The following is a 23,859-nucleotide window of genomic DNA, read 5'->3' as shown; positions in this document are numbered from 1 at the left end:
GGACAGTAGAATACATTGTAGGTAAGAAGAAAAATTATTTTCCTTTACCTTGTCTCTATGGTGATATATAAGTTTATTATTTATGTGATGAAATAATTAACTGATAATGTTTTCTACATATCCAAAATAATGTTTTAGGGGAAAAATTGCTTGACTGTATGGAATTTCACACTCTTTACATATATGATAACTGATGATTTTTTCTAGCTGACAAGATTTATTTCATGATTCATGAAATCTTCAAAAGTGTAACTTATTCATCAATCTCTGTTTAACATTTTTACATTCCTAAATTTGTTTTTCAGTTATTGTAAATATTAAAATCCATTAGTTGTTCTATACTATCTCAAAACTCTGAACTCACTAGAATTAGAGTAGATAATAAAGGAAAACCTGTGATATATATTATGTTTTCTAATCAGTGGTCAGTGATATATCCACATGAATTATACTTTAGTTTCAACCTGTATGAATTTCGTACTCACATAAACAGACACAGTACATGAGCCTAGAAATAAATACAAAATTCTGTTTGTTTAGACACAATTTCCATTTGTGTATGTAATATAACTTTGATTAATTCTATTCATAGAAATTAATTATGAATCTTATCCTACTAATTGTAAAGATAAAATCTAATGGGGCCAATTAACAAATAAGTCCACTCTCAGACAGCATAATGCAGGGATATAAATCATGACAGTTCCTCAATTCACCTTAGAATGACAGGATATTCCCCTGCCTAACAAGAGTAGTGTGGGGAAGAAATAGAATAATTTTACATGTGATAGTATCTGAAAGTCATCATATGCTGTATACCTTATGTATTAATGTATTTTGTGGTGTATATTTTGATAACATTTATACTGTCTTCATTATATCATATAGGTCATATATTACATAGGTTATACTTTATTAAACTATTAAGTTTTATTATGTATTAAATATATCCATATGTTATACATTAGGGATTCAAGAATGCCTCCGAATATTGATTGAATAATAATTATTAAATTGATCAGGACTGGTTTGAACTAGAAAAAACAATGCCTGACCCATTTACAAGAAGGAATTAGCTGAATTATACAAGCTATGGAGATTTTTAGCCTATTTAACTACCCTTAATATCTTAACTTGGACATAGCTTAACTTGGGCTGCTGTCTAAAATGATGTTTTTGGAATTAATATGCAAATGTGTCCCCCAGCACGTCTTATTTCTCCCCAGCTCTGACCCTGTTCAACCTATTGTATTCTTTTAGGTTAGGCATTTTAATCACCTCTGTTACTCTGACAAGTCTTTATTCCAGCTATTATCTACAGCTGACCTTTGTGACTCCCTTTCTCTCCTTAGTTTATATAAGCTCAGTTTGATCTTCTGTTTTGCAGTGGAGGCTAATAACTAGTATCTATTTGAGATACAAGGAAGACTAACAAGAAAATAACAGGAAGTATCTATTGTGGAACCAGGAATACAGTCGGTGATTTAACTAGGGTGCTAGACTATGCAACCAAGGAACTACACAACCCGCAGAAACCTCCTACCACGAAGGATTAATGAGAGTCAGTGGGGGTGCAGTATGCAGCTCCTCACAGTCATTCAGTGACCCAAGCTGGATGGAGGCTCCACATCTCCTAACCACAGCATCTGATTGCCGAGGAAGGGAGAGGTGGGGAGGAAAGAATTACTCAGAGGCTTTTCACTGCTTCAGTTTTGAAATGAAGTAACATTTTACTTACATTTCATTAGTAAAACTAGTTGCATCACCCTGCCATGTAAGAGGGATACTGGTAAACAGTAATATGTCTACCACAGTGACCGAAAATAAAGATTTTAATTCCTTTTTTCACTTCTTACTTCATATCCCATTCACAGCCTTTTCAGCTTACCAATCATCCAGAGGTTAGGGGCAGTTTATGAATCCTACAGAATTAAAGCTAGGCTCTTTTTAGAGCAGTGGGGTGAAAGGAAGGATATCATGACGACAAACACAATCCTCTCTGAGGCTGGTATCACCAAGTGCCCACTTAGAATCTTTGCCTGTAATTTTTGCATGTATCTTAACCTAAGTTTTTCCAAACCTTTGACACTCCCTACGTAAGCAATACATCCTGAAATCCAGTTGGCCGTCAAGTTTTGTCAGTCTATTTCCACGTTATTCATTGATTCTCTTACTCATATTATCCCTCTCTGGAGACCATGGTTAGTCTGATTGTTGGGCTGCATTTATACCTTCAAGCGGGCGATTAACAGGCATCCAGGGTGGGAGAAGGGAGAAAGTAACACCCATTTCAATGCCCTGGAATTGCAGGTGCTTTTAAGCACTGATGAAAAGATTCATATTATTTCATTGAAATCTAACATCATGTAGAAAGTAAAAATAAATGTAAATTAAATATAATAATAGACAATGAATGGGAAATAAGACAATAGGTAATACAGATTTCCCAAGATATTTCAGGTGGAAAAGTTCAACAATGTAACATTTTTCCAGTATTAATATCCTTGTTTTCTGTGTGTAAGTAAATAGGTAAGATATTAAATAGTTTCACACAAATTTAGAGTACCTTTTTTTAAATGAATGTTGAGACAGTGTCTATAACATAAAAGTCAATTTTTAGGAATTAGAAAAGTACTTATGTAATAAAGGTAAACTGTTAATAGACATTTCAAAACCTCCGTTTTTTACTTTCATAATAAATAATTCATCAAATTAAAAGAAAGGACAAGAGTGTCTACTGCTTTCCCTCTAATAATTTAGCTATTTGCAGCACACTTTACTATCTTTTTCAGACTGAGGTTTTATAGAGTTTGCTTGTCACACATTTAGACCTTAACATAAGACATTAGACATGCTTCTTTAAATTGATGAAGAGAAATGTTTTATGTTATTTTAAGTAGCATTTTACAAATCAGAATTTCAAGTTTTCAGTTTTTTTAGGTTTTGAGCTTCCTGACCATGATAAAGTATAAGTCTTTTGGCATATCATTTTGGCCAAGCCTACTTATTGGTTTTCTAAAGATGGAGACATTACATTAATTGCCATCTGCTTTTCTCTATGAGAAGCTAGCTTATTTGAGCTTAGTTTTAGCTTTCCACAAGCCTTCCAGAATACATTATATTTTTATAAGTTTTCACAGATGGAATAATTATCTTTATATAACCAAGAAGAGGTCATAGAAAAGCCTATTTCTAATTAGATTCAGTTATAAACTGTATAAGTGCATAGATTATATTATTTTCATCCCTTAAGTCATAATTAGTCTTCTTTGAAAACGTAATTGTTCTGAGTCACACTGAGATCATTTTTAGCCTATATATATGCCCGCGCGGTATCACACATTGTTTCAAGCATGAAAGTGTTTATTTGTCACAGTCACTTAGCCATGCTTGGGAAAATAAAAGGACATTTAAGGCATTGGAAAATACATATAGAACATACATTAGGAACTATAAAGCTTATACTCTTTTTGCAATATCATTTATAGAGTTTTTATATGTGTGTGTATGCTTTCCAGAAATAACAATAGCTGAATGTCTCAAAGTTTAGAAATAAAGAAACCATTGGATCTTTACCATCCACTTATAAATGTCTATTTGTATGCAGTTAGTTTTAAACACTTACATAGCACTTACATGTGTCAGACAACATTCTGGGTACATAAGCTTATTTAATCAAGATAACAACTCAAAGAAATATGCACTGTTATCCTCATTTTTCATGAGACAAATGGGGCACCCAGAGGTTAAGCCATTTTTCCAGCCATCTGGGGAGTGGATGGTGGGGCTGGGCTGGTCATACTTGCTCCACAGGCAGAGCTCTTCTCTCCACCGAGCTGTTTTTGGACTTTTTCTTAACCTATTTGAGAGGATAACTCCAGAGTCAGTAGTGATCTCTTGATCTTCACTATGGTGCCAACTAACCTTTCTTTGCGTAAAATAGTTTTATAACTTACTATAAAATTTTATGTATATATATGTATTAAATATCAAAACATAAATACACAAGAGGGAAATTGTAACCCATTTATAATTCCTCATTTCAGAGGTGATTTCTGTCTTCATTTGATGGCATAGTCCTCCAGGCTTTCTTCTCTGAATTTGTCTACATTTATTTTCTTAAATTGACAGAATGATTTTCTGAGTATTTAATTTATTCTTTCACCTAACAAACTGTCACAGCTATACATCCATATCATTAGATGATTTTACAGCACCGTATTTAATGGCTGAATAACATGTTAACATGAGTTTTGAAATCTCTTTCCATTCACTTGTTTCTTCGTCAAATGTGTGGTCACCTTTACGTATCATCTCCAGATGCATAGGTTTAGATTATTCAGGAACTTCCCAGTGCTTTTAAATTATACAATGAAGCTAAAAGTATAGACAAATATATGTGGATTTACCTCCTAAAATAGTGTAATATTAGAATACTGTTTTAGATATCACAAATAAAGCAGTGCTTTATTTTTCCATCTTATGTATTTCACAAGAACATTAATAGAAAAAAAGTTTTCAAAAATGAAAATATTTTACAGATGTGACTGCAGTCATACAGGAAAATAGGTGTAGAAAATAGCCAATGGACATGCAATGGCTAAACTAGTATCAGATTACAAATATGGTGAAGACATAATTAAGTCTGTACAGATGAACTGCACTGGCAAAAAAAAATAATGAGGAATATGGCCCAAAAAGAGTTTTAGTCAAATCTTCAGTACAAACACATACAGAAATTTAACCTTGAAATAATGAGAAATCATGTTTTGGTAGCTTATGGAAGGGGAAAAAAAAGTGGGATACCAGCTTTTAAAAAATGAGATTTTGCCCATTTTAGATTTTGCCATGTGTATTTCATCAGCTGGAATCTGTTCTCTTAGATTATTTTGCAGTCAGGCTCAATTTTGTTGATGCTTAGTTTTTCCGATACAGTGCTCATTAATCCACAGCCCTCCTACCACACTGCTCAAGAATAGAGTTCACCATAGCCATCCCAGAGATGGAATGGGACTTGTTGCTCCTTATCTTAGGATGTCATACAAATGTTGAATGGGGAAGGCTGTATGGTCAAAGAGAGCTCAGGAGGTCCTTATATAGGCATTCTGACTTTCTGCGGCTTTATCTATAGCAAATGGCTTTTATTTGTGACTATACATATGAAAAATATGTTTAATTAGAGCTCTTGAATGAGACCAAGAAAGGTCTTTTACATTCTAGGACTATGGAGAAAGAGTTGGCACATGGTTTATAACAAATTTTGGGTCAGAAGTATTGCTTCTTCACACTTATGTATGAAAACTATATCCACTCACATTTATTTCTGTATTTCCTATTAGCAATTCTGAGAAAGCCATTTAAAAGCCTTTATGTGTAGTGTCACTCTGTAAGGCTGCCAAGTTTCACTTGATTTTTAAAAGATCACAAATAGGATTGAGTTTCTATGTTTATCCCATACAATTTTCCCTTAGCTTCAACTTTTATCTTCCCCCACACAGACACCAAATCCATCATTCTGACTTCCTTTTTTTTTTAACCTCAACAATTGTTAGAACAAGGTGGGAAAAGGTGTCCTAAAGGAGATTAATAGAAAACATTTTATTATGTCTAGTTTCAAGACTGGTCCAGATGTTAAAATGCAATTAATAGGTCTTTATTCATTTTAAATAAGGTGAACTATCAGTGACAGATGCCATGTAGGGTGTTAAATAGCCATGCATTTTCTTTCTTCCATTGAGTAAAGCACAGTGTATACTGCGCATTCTATGCACTTAAGATTAGGTTTCCAGCTGTACCTCTACTAGTGAATAACTATTTGTTACTGGGCAGGTCACTTAAAATTTCTCGGTATAAATTCTTTCATTTGTGAATGTAACACATGAAATGAAATACATTTTTCAATACTCAAATTATATGATTCTACTTGTACATAATATGTTGACACTTAAAATAACAGTGTTATGCATATATTGATATAAATATTTTATTATATAATACTCTTAATGCCACTTTACTTTTATACATTAATTATTTTGAAATATGCTGCACCCTAAATTTTATTTATTTAATATTTATAAATATACGTAGGGACTGACAATGAGATTAAATCTAAGTACACTAACAGTAGTAGCATATTTTTTCCATGTTGAAATATTATGCACATTTTTATCCATGTGTTCACCTGATTGGAAAATATAACCAGGATTGCAGATGAAGGGTGGAAATGTCACTGCTTGTTTCTCTAGGGCCCATTTCAGACCTACTAATTGATAGCTTTTTTCCTTATTACCCTGTACCAAGCCCTGAATATTTCTCAGTCTGGCACCACTGACAGCTGCCAACACTCTTCAATCAAGACTAGACCATTGTTTGAAACGTTTTTCCCTTCTCCTAAAATGAATGAGCATTATAGAAAATTTGGAGTCTAGAAGAATATAAACAAAGCTACAGTATTTCATCATTCAGACGTACCTACTTCTATCATTTCTTTCTTGTATGTTTATATTAAGAGGTTCAAGTGAAAGGGTATTCACATCTGTTTTGTTATGATTTAAAATTATAAAATGATTATATTTTAACTATTAATTTTAAATTTAATTGTGAAATATTTCAATTATATGCTTAACCTGAAAAAAAACATGTAATAGAAAAACACCCAGATTAAATGAGTATTATTATTTGACATTTAATTGATTTAGAGGGAGGAAAATGTGACATATTTGTTTCTAAACTTCAGCTTTTAAACCAATTTCTCTTCCTGATATAATGATAATTACTATAATAAATTTGTGTGTCATTTTTCCTTTCCTCCACTTGTTTTACTATTTATGACAGTAGTCTCTGGGGCACCATCTAATAAATTTGAAGCACTTCTGTAATTGATATCATATAGTAACCTAATTTGAACTTCCTTTTTTCATATATTTTTTTCTAATCAATCCAGATGATATTTGCCTTCCAGTGAAATACAAATTGAAAGTTTCTTTAAGTATAAAGCAATAAAAAAATAGCTGTTAATTTACAGATTAAACTAACTTTTAAATATACTAGATTTGGCCAAATTATTCTCTAAACTCTCCAAATTTTCAATTTCATGAGCATTATATAGGAGTTCTGTTTTCTGTACATTCTCATCAATAGCTTGCATTAAAATATTTAATGATTTTTAAAATACACAATAAATATTTATTTTGTTGCTTTAATAATGTATAACTTAAAAATGAAAATAAAATAATAGTTATGCAAATACCCATAACCCAATTTCAAATTATTATCAAGCTTTTACCTGGGATCCTATTATTTCTGAAATGTTTCAAAGAAAATTCTAAATAGCATGTTATTTCCAAAAAAAACATGTTTCATTTCACATGACTAAAAACAGGGTATATCTTCTATATAACAACAAAGAAACTTACATAACTAACAAAATTAACTGTATTTCCTCTTTATCATCTAATTCCCAATTTATATTTAAATTTTTACAGATTCATAAAAATGTAAATATAAAAAAAGTTTGTACAAATCAGGGTCCAAACATGTCATTTTGCACTTGTTCCTGTTTCTCTTAATTGTCTTTTAATCTAGAACAACGTCTTCCTGAGCCCTTCACTTTTTTTTTGCAAACCGAAGATATGTTGAAGAAACTGTATCAGTTATCTGATGGAGAAGTACTGTTTAAAACTCAGTGTGTATACAGATTTCATGTGGTGCGATAAAATGCAGACTCAGTGTCACTATATTTGGAGAAGCTCAAGATGCAGCATTTTTACCAAATGCCACTATTCCACAGATCACAGTGTGGGTAGAAAATCTGTAGAAAGGTTCACAATTTTAATTTGTTTATTTCAGTTTCATTTGATTTTGTTATATTACAGATTAATTAGTTGTTACCTGGAATTTAGTTTTCAACCTTTTTTGATAGAAATGCTTCATAGATTGTATTCTTTACAGCCTTTTATAGCACATCATGACACATCTATTAACTGTGTGCCACAAATGGGTAATTCGTTCTTCTTAGTTTTGACTTATCAAGTTTTTTTAAATAACATTAATGAGGTATATTTGACAGAATAAACTGCACATACTCGAACTGAATTGGATTTTTTACTCCTTTGAGACCAAAATTACAATCAAGAAGATAATGAATATAGACACCAACTTCAAATATTCCCTGGTGCCCCTTGGTAATCCGTACTTTTTATCACTCTCAAATTTCCATTCTTTCTCAATTGCTAATCTACTTTCCTTTCTGTCACTGTGATAGGTTTAAGTTTTCTAGAATTATATATAAATGGAAACATACAATCTAAATTTGTTTTTGTTAAGCTTCTTTCACTCAGCATAATTGCTTTCAAAGTTATTGTGGGCATCAATAGTTCTTTTTTTTTAATTCCACCCATCCCACACCCCACACACCCCCTCCTATGGCAAATAACAGTCTGTTCTCTGTGTCTATTAGTCTATTTCTAGTTTGGTTTTTCATTTGTTTTGTTTTTTAGATTCCACATATAAGTGAAATCATATGGTATTTGTTTTTCTCTGTCATTGCACTTAGCATAACACCCTCTACATCCATCCATATTGCAAATGGCAAATTTTATTCCTTTTTGTGGCTGAATAATATTCCAGTGTGTATATATGTGTATACCACATATCTCATTCTGTCTATTACAAATAAAGTTACTCTAAGTATTCATGTAAATGTCTTTCTAGGGACATACGATTTTATTTATCTGGAGTAAATACTAGGAATGGAATGGCTGCATCACATGGTAAGTATGTTAAAATTTTCAACAAACTGCCACCCATCTATTTTCTACAGTGGTTGTTCCATGTTACATCCCTGCCAGCAGTACATGAAAAGAAACTATATTTCATTCCATTTCATTTTGTCCTGTTGGTATTTCAGTAGAAAAACAGTGTTAACTACTCCACAATTACGATTTTGTTTACCTCTCCCTAACTGTTGATTTTTGCTTCATGTATTTTAAAGCTCTCATGTGAAGTCATTCACATTAGGACTTTGAGGCCTTTTTGGTGAATTTACTTTTTTATCCTTATAAATGCCCTTCTTCTTTCAGGTAATACTTCTTGTCTTTTTTGAGGTCTTGTTTATGAGGCCATTTCAGTTAACTTATAATTATTAATTTTATGGTGTCTTAACCTATCTGTATATTTACAATTAAAGTGTTTCTCTTATGAAGAGGACATTGTTGGGTTAAGTTTTCAGAACTAAAACTGACAAACTCTTTTATTTGTAGTGTTTTATTAATTTATTTTTGATGAGTTGATTCACTTGGTTGAATTTGCTATGCAATCATGATTTTACTACTTCCCCTCTACTTTCCTGTTTATTATTATTATTATTATTATAGAACTAATAAAAAAATTTTTTTGGAATCCTTTTTTCCCTTTCTTAGTCACTTAATATAGCACTTTGTTTTTTGTCATTGATCTAGTGATTTTGATGTTCATCCATCACTTGGCCCCACAGTCTACTTGAATTACTGTTTTATACTTTATCTATAATGTAATAAATTAACTACCAGATACTTTCATTTCTCACATCCCATTATTTGTGCTGTTATCATCATGAATTTTACTTTTACATATGTTACATATCCTATAATACATTGTTATTAATGGATACACAGTAAACTATTTTAAATAATTAATAAAAACTAAACAATCACCTGTAATATTTACCTATACATTTACTGTTTCCATCTCATTGTTCATTTGGAACAAATGCAATTTTCTTTTATACAATGGTATTACATAAACTTAGTAAAACTATCAAAATGTACTTGTAATGTTGGGTAAACAACATTTTTGTTAATTTTACATTATGACATTTTCATACATCTAAAAATAGAGAATATAGTATTGTGTACACTGATATATTATTAGCCAGCTTCAGAACTATCAAGATATAGGTACCCTTGTTTTATCTATGTACATGCCCACTTCCTGACTTAAAACAACTTTAGATGTCACATAATTTTAACCATTCATTAGACACAAAGACACACATACAGACACACACACACACACATACTTGGGCACATAAACTATATGTGTGTATGTACACTTTAAAAATTAAAATTGAATATTAAAATATTAGAATAAGTCTTTAATCAAAAGTATATATTTTATAAATTTATAAACAGCCATTATTTGAATTTCAGATATTCAGTGTAAGGATGAAATTCATCTTTAATTTTCATCTCAGCTGAAATTTTCATGATGTTCATTAAATACATTTATAACAAATAATACATCTGCTTAAAGAAACTGTGGAAGGACCACAGAATCCCCATTTGTGACAATGTACTCTTCTTTAATTAGGTGTTTTTTTAACAACTCTTCCTAACAAGAGACAAAGGCCTAAAAAATCCTCTCAGGGGATATTTAAAAATGTATGGAGGAGATTCAAAATGAGACCATGTAGAAAACTCCTAACAAACAGGGACTCTGGCTTTTCTGTTGTTTATATAGTATTAATTTCCACTGTAGATCTAAGAAAACTACATTTCTTCATGAGTCACACAAATCCAATGTGGTTGTATAGAGGTGCTGTGTAGATGTAGGAGGAAACAAAGCTATTAAGTTTCATTTAAAAGTGAGAAAAATTAGCAGTCATTTCAAACAGAGTTGGTATGATCAATATCAGGTAAATGGAAAGTTATAAATGTAAAACTCAGTACTTAAAATTTTTGTTTTAATATTTAAATACTAGAATACATCCTTCATCTCCATCTTACATGTTATAAACATTTAGCCATTTTCACCCAATAGTTTTGTATTTTGTAGAAAATGGCATTATTTCTTTAAGATGAAAAACTTCTTTCATAACTTTAATAATATAAAATGGTATCTGTTCACAGTATTTTGTAACCTCAACATAACTTGTCAGTAAGTCCCCCAGATTTTACGCTGAACTGTCATTTTGCCTATTTAATGCTCTGTAAAATACCATAATTTGGGAAATTGAATGAGGAAACTGATTTCTATTGAAAAAAGAAGTGAAGTATCTTCCCCTTCCCTCAACTATTTATTGTTTTAATGGGATAGTTTGAGTTTTACTGAGATAGAGTGGAAGAAGTAAGCACATTAAATTAAAAAAATAAAATCTATCTCAATGTCAGCTATCAGTCAAGGAGATGGCCAGAGAGGCTTTTCAACCTTTAGGGAGATTCATGACTACAGCTTAAAATGGTGAGTGCATGAGCAGATATTTATAATTATTCCATTCAAATTATTGTTGGGCTCAAAGTATAATTAACTAGCTTAATTGTAAGATAAATTAGATGTATATATTTGTTCCATTTTTATGGATGCAAAATTGTATCCTTTCTTTAGCAATTATGTGAGAAAGTGTTAATTTTAAAATGTCAAATTTTGTCTCTTCTTCTTTAGGAATATAAAAGATACTCTGAGTTAAAAAGAATACAAAAGAGCATAAGACTTTTCTTTGCAACATACTGTTCCCTCTGAAGAACACCAGTTGGAATCAGAAGAGCAGAATGAATTGTTTATTGCTACCCTTTATGTTGGGACTTCTCCTATGGCCTTGCCTTACAGCAATAGAAAACTCTGAAGTAGAGAAAGTTAAGCACGCAATGAGATCTCACCTGAGAGTGAAGCGTGGCTGGATGTGGAACCAGTTTTTTGTACCAGAGGAAATGAATAAGACTAGTCATCACATTGGGCAGGTACTGATTTTCTAAAAGTGTTACAGGAAATAAAGTTGTGTAAATCTAAATGAATGAGTTGAGGAAGTGCTGGTATTTGATGAGTTCTGCATGTTCTCAGTGGAACCATTAGAAAGTTTTAGGCACCAGCATAAATTGTTTCAGACTTGCAAGCATCTAAAATGAGACACAGAAACTTGATCAAGAAGGAAAGCTCTGGTTTTCAGATTTCACCATTTTCTCCCATATGAAAATGCAACCCTCGTTTATCAACATCTGGAAATTTGATTGTGTTATTTTTGGTAGAGGATCAAAATAACCACACTGAGAACTGTTAAGTTTACCAACAGTATTAAGCCTGATTTTCTATTATGCTAAGTAGGTGTTGATTTACCCCTCATTAATTTTTAATGAAGCAGATTAATACCAAATCCTTTTACAGTTAAGTAGCTTCAAGAACCTATATACTTCATTTGATTAATGAAGTTGAAGTACAAAGAGTAATTATTTTCACTTTCTTACAAGAATATATTTTCAGAATATTTCCTTAATGAGACAAAACATTTCCTGTTTATATTTTCCGGTTTTTATTATTATTTGACTTTCTTTAAACAGAGGTAATTACAGTATTATGTCCTTTTCTGTAAGGCTTTTTCTCTAGATGAATGAACTGAATTAAGTTTAACCACTAATTAACTGGTACTAAAATTTAATTGGGCCCAAAGGGTGAGGCATTCAGAATTCATTAACTCTCTTTTCCTAGCCCTTTCAGAGAGCTGCACTGTTACTGTGATGTCCAGATTCCCTAGGAGGTCATCTGTCCCTTCAGTCAAATGTGTATGGATACATTCAACCAATGGCTTAGATTAGGACTGTAAGCAACCAATTTCAAATGTGTGGGCCTGCTATAGGTAGTATTTCTTATGCCTTTTTATTTTCTGAGATGACTGCAGATACGTCACAGGCAGGATGGCATGATGAGGTCCATAATTAAGTGTCTGCTAGTTAACTGAGTCTCTCTAGCCATATTACAGTGGACTCCACTGAGCGCCATACGCTCTCCCTTCACTGAATGGGACAACAGGCTAACCTCTTCTGATGACTTGAAGTGAATAGGATCTGCAGGGAAGTGCATCACTACAGTCAGAACAGAGACTACCTCCCTAGCTAACTGGCACACTCTTAATTTTTGTTTTTATGCAGCCTACACAACCTCCCATTTCCTCCTTTCACATAATGATTAGTTTCACCTATTTTTTCCATTCTGTAAAAAATTTTTGCAAATACTCCAATAGATGCTTTCCCTCTAAACAAACTTATTAGGTTGAAATGACATACAGAAAAGTGGTTTAAAAGGGAGTAATCATGAATGTTTAGGTGCTTGTAATTAAAGAGCTGGTAAAAGTAAAATGTAGATGATATGTCTGAGATAACTTTCATTTTGATCTATGTGTTAAATGAGATTAAGTTTGGAAAGCCATATTGATTTGCCAAATAGTAACTGCCTGGTTGAAAAAGTATGTTGAATAGAAATACAGAAAATTTTGTAATACTAGGATCTATAAAATTGGAATGTGTTTAACTTATGCATATCTTGACATTTAGAGGCAGACTGTTCATATAACTTTGTTTTTTGTTTTTTGCTTTAATTATTGCCCTAAAAAGATCAAGTTTACTAATCTATGAAAATTGCACACTATGAATGTACCTGAAATACATTGATTCATTACTAAATTTGACTTATCTTCATTCTAATATTGAATCAAATTTTCAAACTATATTGAAATGATATTTGAAAACCATGGGCCATGCATTATTTTCATGTGATGTATTGATTGGAGAGGACATTAGTTTTCCTTAATTACTTAACATTGGAGCATGGAGTCTTCCTTTTTACCTTCTGAGTAATGACGGACTTTCAAAAGAGCTGTAACTCTTTTGTTATCTTTTCATTATTATTCCAATTTGTTTCTTTCTTTGAATAGCAATGATATTCAATACATTATTAAAATTATTATAATTATTTGTCTTAGATAACTTCAGGTATTCTCCCCAATCACACAGAAAAATTTTAGTCCAGAATAATACATTGTACCTTGAACTATCAGAAAAGTTATGAATTTATTTAAGCTTATATTTCCTGTTTAACTTTGTAAATTTTCAGGAAAGCTTTTACTTTGAATAAGGACATATTTATAAATGATGAATCAAGAAATGCATGGATTCACAGTGATTAGAGAATTATGACATGTTTATTCTCTTCATGTAAAAATAATTTAGATATGAAAAACCATACAACTAATGTTATCTATACCATAATAACCCTTCTTTTATACATAAAATTCAAAATTCCATTCACAACATGAATGAACAAATTTACTTTGCTTTTAAAAAATGAAAATAATAAAGGCACAAGAAGAAAATCTGTATTTGAGAACTGAGTAGAACATGTTAAGAAGAAAGAGATCTAATTTGGCTAAAACTCAAGGGCTAAAAGGTCATCATACATAGTGATTCGAGGGGAAGATATGGGATCAGATAAGCCTGTGGCTAAATTTGTAAATCTACACAAAAACTATGTGATTCTATGTAAGTTAAAAAAATATTCTGTCTCACTTTTCTTCTCTGTATAGTTTAGTATATCAATAATATGTACCTCATAATGTTATGAGGATTAATTGAGAAAACTATTATAAAGCAATTTGTAGATTTTATGGCATGTAATTAATACCCAATGGATGGCTGAAGTTATTATCTTCTCAGCATGCTCCCTAATTTTCTTACTAATATTTCCATATTTTCTATGTGTTTTTAGCCTAGAGATAGAACATCACTGTTTAAATTTATCTAGATCATTATCTTCCTATATGTCACTAGGTCCCAATCTAATATAAATATTTGAAAGTATGGTTTAGTGACTAAGAATGTAATTATAGAGTAAACATGAACCAACTTTGTTTTGCATAATTTATGAAAAGGGGCTTCTTTTCCAATTATTATAGATTCTAATTAGAATAATTATTTAAAGTAACAATGTTTGTATAGTGCCTCACACTGAAAATTCAAAGACTACTATCACTAGTAATAGATTTTAATCATATTAATATAATAGGAGAATTACATGGAATTTTATTAAGTTGGGGAATCATTAACAGACACGAAAATAAAATCATTACAGTTGATTTGACCATTTTAACATGTCTGGAGACTAAATTATCCCTCTTTGCACTTGCAGCTAAGATCTGATTTAGACAATGGAAACAACTCTTTCCAGTACAAACTTTTGGGAGCTGGAGCTGGGAGTATTTTTGTCATCGATGAAAGAACAGGTGACCTCTATGCAGTACAGAAGCTTGACCGAGAGGAGCGCTCCCTCTACACCCTCAGAGCCCAGGTGACAGACGCCACAACGGGAAGGGCTGTGGAGCCTGAGTCGGAGTTTGTCATCCGAGTCTCGGACATCAATGACAACGAGCCACAATTCCTAGATGGACCTTACGAGGCCGTTGTCCCAGAGCTGTCTCCAGAAGGTATTGCATATTAATTTACATCAAAGATACGTTAACAATGAAAGCAGATTTAAATTTCAAGCATGTTTTGGAAATGAATTATTTCAAGTTCTATACTTGTACTTCCTGATGGGAAATGTGTTTAGTAATATTTTTGAGAAATGAGACAATTCATCAAAATTTTGTAAAAATGGTACTAAGTGTTAATAAGTTATTTGTGTTGTTAAAATATATCATCTCAGTCTTCAATAGAAAAAAAGGTTAAACCTGTTTGTTTGAGTGCTTTATCTTGTTCACTTATGAGTTTCTTCAATACAAGAATTTATTTTCCCTCAAAAATCTACTTTTGTATACTAAAAAAACACATATGGTCATGAAAGATATGCATGTAAAACTAAGAGGAGCTAGTTTATAAGACAACAATACTGTATGCATCAAAATTGTGGAACATGAAGACTAAAAACAGTGGTTGAACACCTCTTTACAGCTGTATTCATATTCAAGTTTCTTTCCAAACAATGTAATTTTTATAAATATCTTAAATATAATACATATAGAAGAGAGGGTTTTCCATAAGATATCACACTACTTTATAATATATTGACTTCATTAGGAATCAGAAATATCTTCCCAATAGGGGAAAAATTATTGTACGGCTGTGCAAAATTTGTCCACTCATTCATTCAGTCAGAAAATTTTGATAGTACAATATATAGTCAAATTTAATTGGTAAAATTTACCGAAGTGTGATAAACTTAACTTTGATCCAATAATGGTCATTTTAAATTATGCTAATGTGCTTTAATCCTTCTTTACCTAAACATTTGATTCATTAGTCAGTGAGTCTAAAATTGTATATTCCATTGTATATTTTCCTGAATTTGTTGCTTACATTCCAGATAGCAATTTAAAGACCTCTTTCTACATGTGTTGAGAATATAGGTCTTTAACTACAGCATAAACAATTGTAGCTTTGTAGTATGTAACAAGATCAACTATTTTTAGAAGTAAATAAGACATTAATGGTGTTCTCTTTGGAAGCTAGGCAAGGAAACAATTCGTCCCCCTCCTTCCTCTTTGTGCTCCACCTCTCTCTCCTTCCACAAACATATATTGTGAACCTAACATGGTCTAAGAACTTTTCTTTGAAACCAGGGGTTCAACTTTAAAGGAGATATGTAAGGTGATTGCCAGAGCAGAATTTATATTTTAGTTATAATGCATAAATGATGAGTAACTATTTTAAATAAACGAGGTAATATTTGATGCTGTATGTTACAAAAGTGTTAAGAATGGGTGAAGTATGATAATGATTAATTGACTGGAGGAAGCAGGGACATTTCAGGAGGTGATATTTGAAAACAATGATACAGAGAGGCCAGTCATTCCATGTTCTAGGAAGAAATTCCTATAGCAGTTTGATGAGGATTGCATGTGTTGATATAGGAGTTCCTGACATACATGCCATACATGTCAGGCATGGCAGTGAGATCCCCTTGGCAGAAAAGAGGTAGAGAAGACTTGACTGTTAATTTAAGGGGTTGGCTGATAAATTTGAGTGAATGGGGTTAACCAGTGATGTAGAAAGAAGAGAAAGACAGGAAGAGATGCTGCAGAAAAAGATACCTTCTGATTGTGTGGAATGCTGCTGTGAGACTTGGATGAGATCAAGACAGACTAGTGACTTTTGATTTGAAAAGTTGAAGGCTTCTAGTGATTCTGGAAGGAGCAATTTGCTTGAACTTGTCCAACTACTGTATGTTGTAGATTATTCTGTTACATAAATGGATGGAGAAGAGGATGTGACAATGAATTTGGCCAACTTTAAATGATGCTATGTTATAGGAAAAAAATATAGTTGTGAGGAATGATTTGGAGATGAAGATGAAGGGGATTTTTGAATCATTAATTGTTCATTAAATGGGAAACCTCATGGCACAGTTACAGACTATAGGGAATGATCCAAAAGAATGATCCAAATGATCTTGTTTTGAAGCAAAACAAGAGGTATGTAACTGCTGGAAAACTGTTCTTGAGAAGAGAAAGAACTGTGGAATTCAGGGCAATAGCAGAGTGGGCGTAAGTCAGAAGTCAGGTAAGTTAAAACATTTGTTGATGATAAACCAGTTCATAAGTGATTGTTTCTGTCAATGAAGTGTGAGACAAAGGCAGTAATTGAAAGCAAATTGGAATTTTACCTAGAGAAGAGGATGTGCAAAACAGCCATTTTTCAGAGCTAAGAGAGTGAGCCCATGAGGGGATTACAGTGTGTATGATACAGTATTTGTATCATGCATTTATCTAACCTCACTTTGGTTGATTTGATAGAGTTCACAAAATATTGATCTGTGGGATCATAAAACATTGATCCTTGGGAGTGACGGGCAGGGTTCAGGCTTTGTATGAAATCATGCTAAAACGAAGGAACACTTTTTATGCCTTCCCATGGAAGTAAGGGGCCAACAAAATGATGGTCAGCTGCTGTCAGAAATGTTGCCTAATATGGAAATAGGGGAGCATCCCTATTGCTCTATCAACCATTTTGTAGACAGTTTCCCTCTGAAACATCCCTACAAGTTTTTACTTTGCTTTAAAGAAACCAATTAATGTTGTATGTGATTTCTGTGTTTCCCTTAATGAATGTGGATTCTTTTACCTAAACATATTCTAGATTCCATATCCATTGCCATTTAATAGGTTCTTGAATATTGATCTTGTTTCCGGATTTCCTGCCTATTTTATCTTTTACAAAGCAACCAACCAGTGCAAACATTTTATTCTCTGCTGTTTTCAATATGTTTGTGTGTTAGAACAACTACCAGTTATTATATTTGAACCTGTACTTGGGGTTGATTGCTCTTTGTATTGTCTCTGAATATATCATTGTCTGAGTTCTTAAACCCAGTCCAATTTATTTGACTTGAATTCTTCCAGATTATGAAAAGGAAAGGTGTCAAAAATACACAATAGCAATAATAAAAATGACCTAATTTTTAGGTGATTGTGGACAGAAAAACAAGAATATTTGAAGAATGTTGCATATTTAAGGTGAAAAGTGGGATATCATCTTTTTTCTTGAATTTCACTTGGAGGTTCTAGGTTGTAAAGTAATTGCATCTCAAATATAAACACAAGAACGGCAGACCCATCAGTACTTGTAAACAAATAATGACCTTCATACTAATAAAGTAAGTTCTCAGTGTGAAAGACTGAGCAGATGCACTGATTAAACCATATTTCATCCTGAATTTGATTTTGGAAGTTTTAATTTTACTAGATTATCTAATATTTTATATGTTTTTTTTACCAAAATCACAGATTCAAAGTATAGGTCAAAATAATATTATTTAATCTGTGCTGCTTTAAATTTGGCCATCATACAACTCAATATCCTGTCAATAAATTCGTTTCAGGTTAATTAAAATGTACTCATACTAAAACTGAATGTAAAAATAGCTTTCCTATTAGACAATTTATATATTCATTCTAAGAAAAGCATGTTAATCTTTTTGCTTCTGAACTTAACACAAGAAAAATTACATACTAAAATAAATCACTCACTTTGAAATCTACAGTTCAAATCTTGGCATTCAAACACTATATTAAACTATGGCATGCTATTTATTTAATATTCTATAATAAATGTAAACTTCACATATAAAATGTCCATGCCACAGTTGCTGACTTCTCTGTTAGTTACATGATATATAAATTAGTCTGCATCTCAACGTTTTTCACTCATACATTTTTATGGATGTCTCCCATAATCTCAAGAAGATAAAGCATTCTGTATGAAATATGAGACATCATGTAATAAAGTTTTGTTACTAGTATTAAACTTAACATTTGAGTGAGAATTATTCAGTTCCCTGGAATACTTCTGATTAGTATTAAAATCCATATAAATCACTATTGACATAATCACACTATTCTTACATTAAGTTTTACTCTTGATGGGAAATTAGATAAAATTCATTAGAAATCATATTATTCATACTGTCAATATACTTTCAATATTCAATAATTTTGTGTAGTTTTATAGGGTTTGCACTTACTAACGTTGCCACAGAACATGTAATTTCTCATATACAACAAATATTTTATTTTATATTGATATACCATTATCTCACTATGATTTTCTGTGTGTCATAACAAATGAAAAAGTATATCAGAAAATGCAGGTTCCAGAGACTAGTGAACAATTTTCTTTTTAAGCCCTTGGTTTTACATCCTGTGCCACCTACATAATAATAAGTTTTTGGAATACAGGGAGTCAAATATCTCCAGTTTTTCACAAAGTCCTTTTGCAAAAAATAACAGCTGGCTAGAAAGGCAAAACTGGTTTAAATTTAGACTTATGAAAACGTTTCTCAAGAGTAATACAGGCAAGCAATATCAACTATCAATGTAATCACAATCATTTTTTGTCGTTAAACTTTTGTTAACCTACAGGATAAATACAAATTGATTTAAGAACATATTTATGAATCCATTTACCAGCTCTTTGCATTTCCAAACAACATAGCCATCTCTGATCAAGCTATAGTGACTCAACTCAGAGATGCATGCTGACCTTTCAACCCTTCAGTAACCAAGAGAGTGTTGATTGCCCCTGGCAGTCAAGGAGATGCCCTAGCTTGGTTACAAGCCTTAGCAACTGACCCTTTAGTAGCAGAGCAAACTATGTGCATCAAAGAGTGACCACCCAGTATCCAGGTGGGTTGGCATATTGCATAGGCTGCCAGATCGCCCTTGAAGTACAATGACTTGGTTAATACAGTAACATCGTGTCCTGCATATTCTAACAATGCCCCAGACAATTGCCAAAGGAGTCTGAAGCCAACCATTGCAATTCCTAACCTATGAGGAACTGGCAAATTGGTCATATTGGCCCTCTTTCTTTGAGTGAATGTTCTAAATGTGCCCTGGTTTGTGTGGACACTGCTTCTGGCCTCCCTAAGCTTTCTTTTGTCACTGTGCAAACCAGGCTGCCATTACTACGGAATTAGAGAAACTGAGCATTGTCTACAGGTGCCCTTGTTGAATAGACAGTAATAGCAGGGGGTAAAGGGTGTCACATCTCAAAGATCATGATATGCAAGACTGGGCAAGAAAACACGACATAGAATGAAGGTTCCATCTCCCCTGAAACCCACAAGCAGTAGGATTGGTAAAAAGGAAAAAAAATGCCACATTAAAATAGGCTAAATTGTTTACAAGTAAAACCATCTTGGCTAGGTGGACTAAAGTACTATCCCAGGCTTTAATACATTTCAGCGAACAGCCAGTAGAGCCTGTTGTCCCATATGCCAGGCTGGGGACCCCTGCCAAGGCACCCATTATGCTAAAGGTATGTCAGTAACAGGAAACAGCCATTGCCCCAACACTCACCATGGATCAACATACTGTGCTGTAGAGGACACCAAGTCCCATGACACCTGGGAAAGGAATTAACTGAATTTGTAATGAGATGTCCTGCTGAGATGGGTGAGTTACCCTGCGCCCCTGGGTGAGGAGGACCTGCTCAGTCTTTGCTGGGATCCCATTGTCCTGCCCCAAGCTGGACCTGTTGAAAGGCATAATACCTGGAATGGAACACGTACCATTGAGAGGGGAGAAAGTGGGGCACTGGTCTGACGTATCCCATCCCCAGTCCGTCTTCTCAGTGCTGCCTCCCTGGCCAACATGTATGGCATGCACAACCAGGCCAAGTTCCTAAAGCTGCCCACTTCCCTCTCCTCAAGGCTAGATGGTCACGTTCTGTTTCCCACTAGTGTGATTATTTGGCCTCTGTCTTGTTCCCTCCATGGCCTGGATGACAGTAGAGCTCACACAGAAGCCTTTTTTAAATTCACCCAGCAACCTTGAATGATAACCAGCAAAGTCTGTCCTTACTGAACACTGAAATGTCTCTAATGAAAAATCTGCCCTCCAAAAAAAATAAGATGGCTTTAGACATTATTACTGCCTCCCTAGGAGGCACCTGTGCCAGAGTGCTGTCTGTGCCTCCCTGATGTCACCTGAGGACACAAGTGAATGCCGAGAGTGATCCAACCCCAGCCTAAAGGACATATTTATTTTTCAGTATCTATCAATCATCTGTTGGTCACCCATCTGTCATCATCATCTGTTTGTCATTTATTTATATTTACATGGTATGGCCTCATTGCATTGTCTAGGAGGTTCAGTACAATGCTGAAAGAATAGCAGCAATAGTAAACATTTCAAGGAGAAAGTTTTAACTTCTCCCAATAAAATATGTTTGCTGTCAAAGTTTAAAAAATGCCCTTTGTCAGATTTAGAAAGTTGCCTTTTTTCCTAAAAAGAAGTTGAATATTTTCTGATGTGTTTTACATATCTAATGAGAATTTTTTAAATATTTTTCTTTGTTAATGCCACAAATTATATCAGTTCATCTTCTAATTTTAAAACAATCTTAAATTAGAATGAACCTAACTAGTCATACTCTATTATAACTTTACATTGCTCAATTGAATTATCCCTTTATGTGAAGTAATACTTGCAAAATTTTAGAATCCTAGCTAGGACCCCTTTCAATGGCTATTCTCAACTATTTCTCTTAGGGATTTACATAGAATCCATCATATATGTATATAAATAATATCCCACCTGTCAGAGCGATTCTGACAGTAAACTGTGACCATGCCATAAACAGAAGTTATGTAAGCCTAGAAAGAGCATTGCTGTAGTTTCGTTTTGATTCAACCATGAGTAATGCAGCTCAAATAGATTTTGCAGACAAATAGAAGGAAGGGCTACATGTATTTGTATAAAAATGAGTGGGAATTAAACTATTATTTCTCATAGCACCCAAGTGTCACTTTACCTATATTTAACTGGTAATTTAAGGAAGGGAAACTGAAACTGTTCTTGTTTTTCAATTGAAAGGTTGGTCTCCGAGTGCTTCTGTTTTCAGTTTTGTGTGTACTATGTAGCTGACCCCTAACTGCAAGTGATGTACAGATTGAATCTCTTACAAACGACAAGTCAAAATGGAAACATCAATATAAAGAAGTTTATCAAATGCTTTTCTGTTTTTTATTTCTCTGATATTTATTTATTATTACTGTTTATTTATGTTACTTGATTATTTCTTGACTTTTATTGTGGTGTTTAAATTACTGATTAGGAAAATACATAGGCTTACTTCTCTCTATGGACATTTTTTAGAAAAACCTTAGAAAATAGATCTAAGAGAGTTTAAAGTTACTTACTCTAATGAGTTAAAACTGAAATATGGATAAAAAAAGCAAGAAAAAATTGAAGAACTAAAAAAAAAGTCAGATAACTAAAATGATGTAAGAAATGAACGTTGCTTCATTTTGCAACAAATACCAAGTAAGAATTAAAAGCAAAACTATATGAAATGAATTCTTGGCAATTCTGCATATTTTTTATCATGTCCATTTATTTTATATTTGTTTTTTATAGTAATTTTTAATAGTATATGCATGCACATGCTCATATGCAGACACAAATATAAAAAGTGAATCACTGAGTAGTCATTGATGGTTCATAATCAAGCACTGGGTGATATCAATGGTTGCCATTGAAACATTGTAGAATTATCCTAATTCTCTAGATCTGGTCTTTCAATTTAAAAGTGCCATGAGTCTTACAAAAAAGAATAATAAATATTTCCCCAGAAACTGAACTCCCTAAATTCACATGGGAGAGTTATTCTAGATATTTATGATATCATGTTGTTTCTATCCACTAAATTTCCTAAGTGTTTGATTTTTTTGTATTTTCCACACAGAGAATTATTTTGTGTAACCTAATTTTTCACATTAGGTTTTCCATTTACTAGAGAGCTAGGGACTGACATATTAGGACACTGAAGAGATATGTTTGAGTTATAAGTCGACAAAGCATCAATTAAACATGTGCTTTAAAAAAACTGAACTGGGAAAAACAACCTAACTCCGTAACTTGTGTTTCTGTGAATGAACCGCAGGGGTGATCTGTGAATCCATGCAGTTTCCTAGTCTTCCTGATCCTTTTTCATACAGTACTAGGAAGGCTAATGCCTTAATACCAAGCATTTCTTTTGGTCAACCACTAACCATACAATAATTTTGACTATTTCTCCTGAATCTATATGCAGGTAGTCCAATTCTGGAAACTAGGGATGTGACGTGACACCTCTATAGAAAGAAATGAAATACAGACATAATGAGGAAATGTAGGAGAAGTAAATGGACATGTCCACATAAAGAACCAATGTCCAAGACAAACTGATGGACTTGATGGTCCCAAAGAAGACTTTTTGTTGGCCTAACTCTTCACAATTACACAGAAATGTCTTTTATTATGTATTTATTATTTTATTGAAATAGAATTGACATATGACATTATATAAGTTTAAAGTGTTCAGTGTGTTGATTTGACATGCTTATATATTGCAATATAATTACCACCATAGCACTAGCTGGCACCTCCAGCATATCACATAATTATCAATTCTTTTTTGTGGTAAGAGCATTTAAGATCAAGTCTTTTAGGAACCTTGAAGTATATAATACAATATTGTTGACTATTGTTACTGTATTGTGCACTAACTCTTCAGAACTTACTCATCTTATTCATCAATTTCATGTCCTTTGATCAACATTTCCACAATTTCCCCAGCCCCC

General features: G+C 32.8%; 1 protein-coding gene across 6 annotated transcripts in view; it reads left to right on the top strand.

Moving 5' to 3' along the window:
* Positions 1-23,859, top strand: part of CDH19 (cadherin 19) — a 71,171-nt gene that overhangs the window by 6,915 nt on the left and 40,397 nt on the right. For 5 of the 6 annotated variants that reach the window (XM_036876779.2, XM_036876778.2, XM_036876781.2 and 2 more), the window contains exons 2-3: positions 11,419-11,714; positions 14,929-15,223. In XM_036876779.2, coding sequence (XP_036732674.2) covers positions 11,526-11,714; positions 14,929-15,223 — 484 coding nt within the window. In that variant the 5' untranslated portion in view covers positions 11,419-11,525. Of the gene's footprint in view, positions 1-8,712; positions 8,772-11,418; positions 11,715-14,928; positions 15,224-23,859 lie in introns of all 6 variants that reach the window. The other variant, XM_036876777.2, reaches the window with a different exon arrangement.

The sequence above is a fragment of the Manis pentadactyla genome, chromosome 6 (genome assembly GCF_030020395.1).
Source record: "Manis pentadactyla isolate mManPen7 chromosome 6, mManPen7.hap1, whole genome shotgun sequence".
NCBI classification, from domain to species: domain Eukaryota; kingdom Metazoa; phylum Chordata; class Mammalia; order Pholidota; family Manidae; genus Manis; species Manis pentadactyla.
This window is presented reverse-complemented; position numbering and strand designations above follow the sequence as displayed.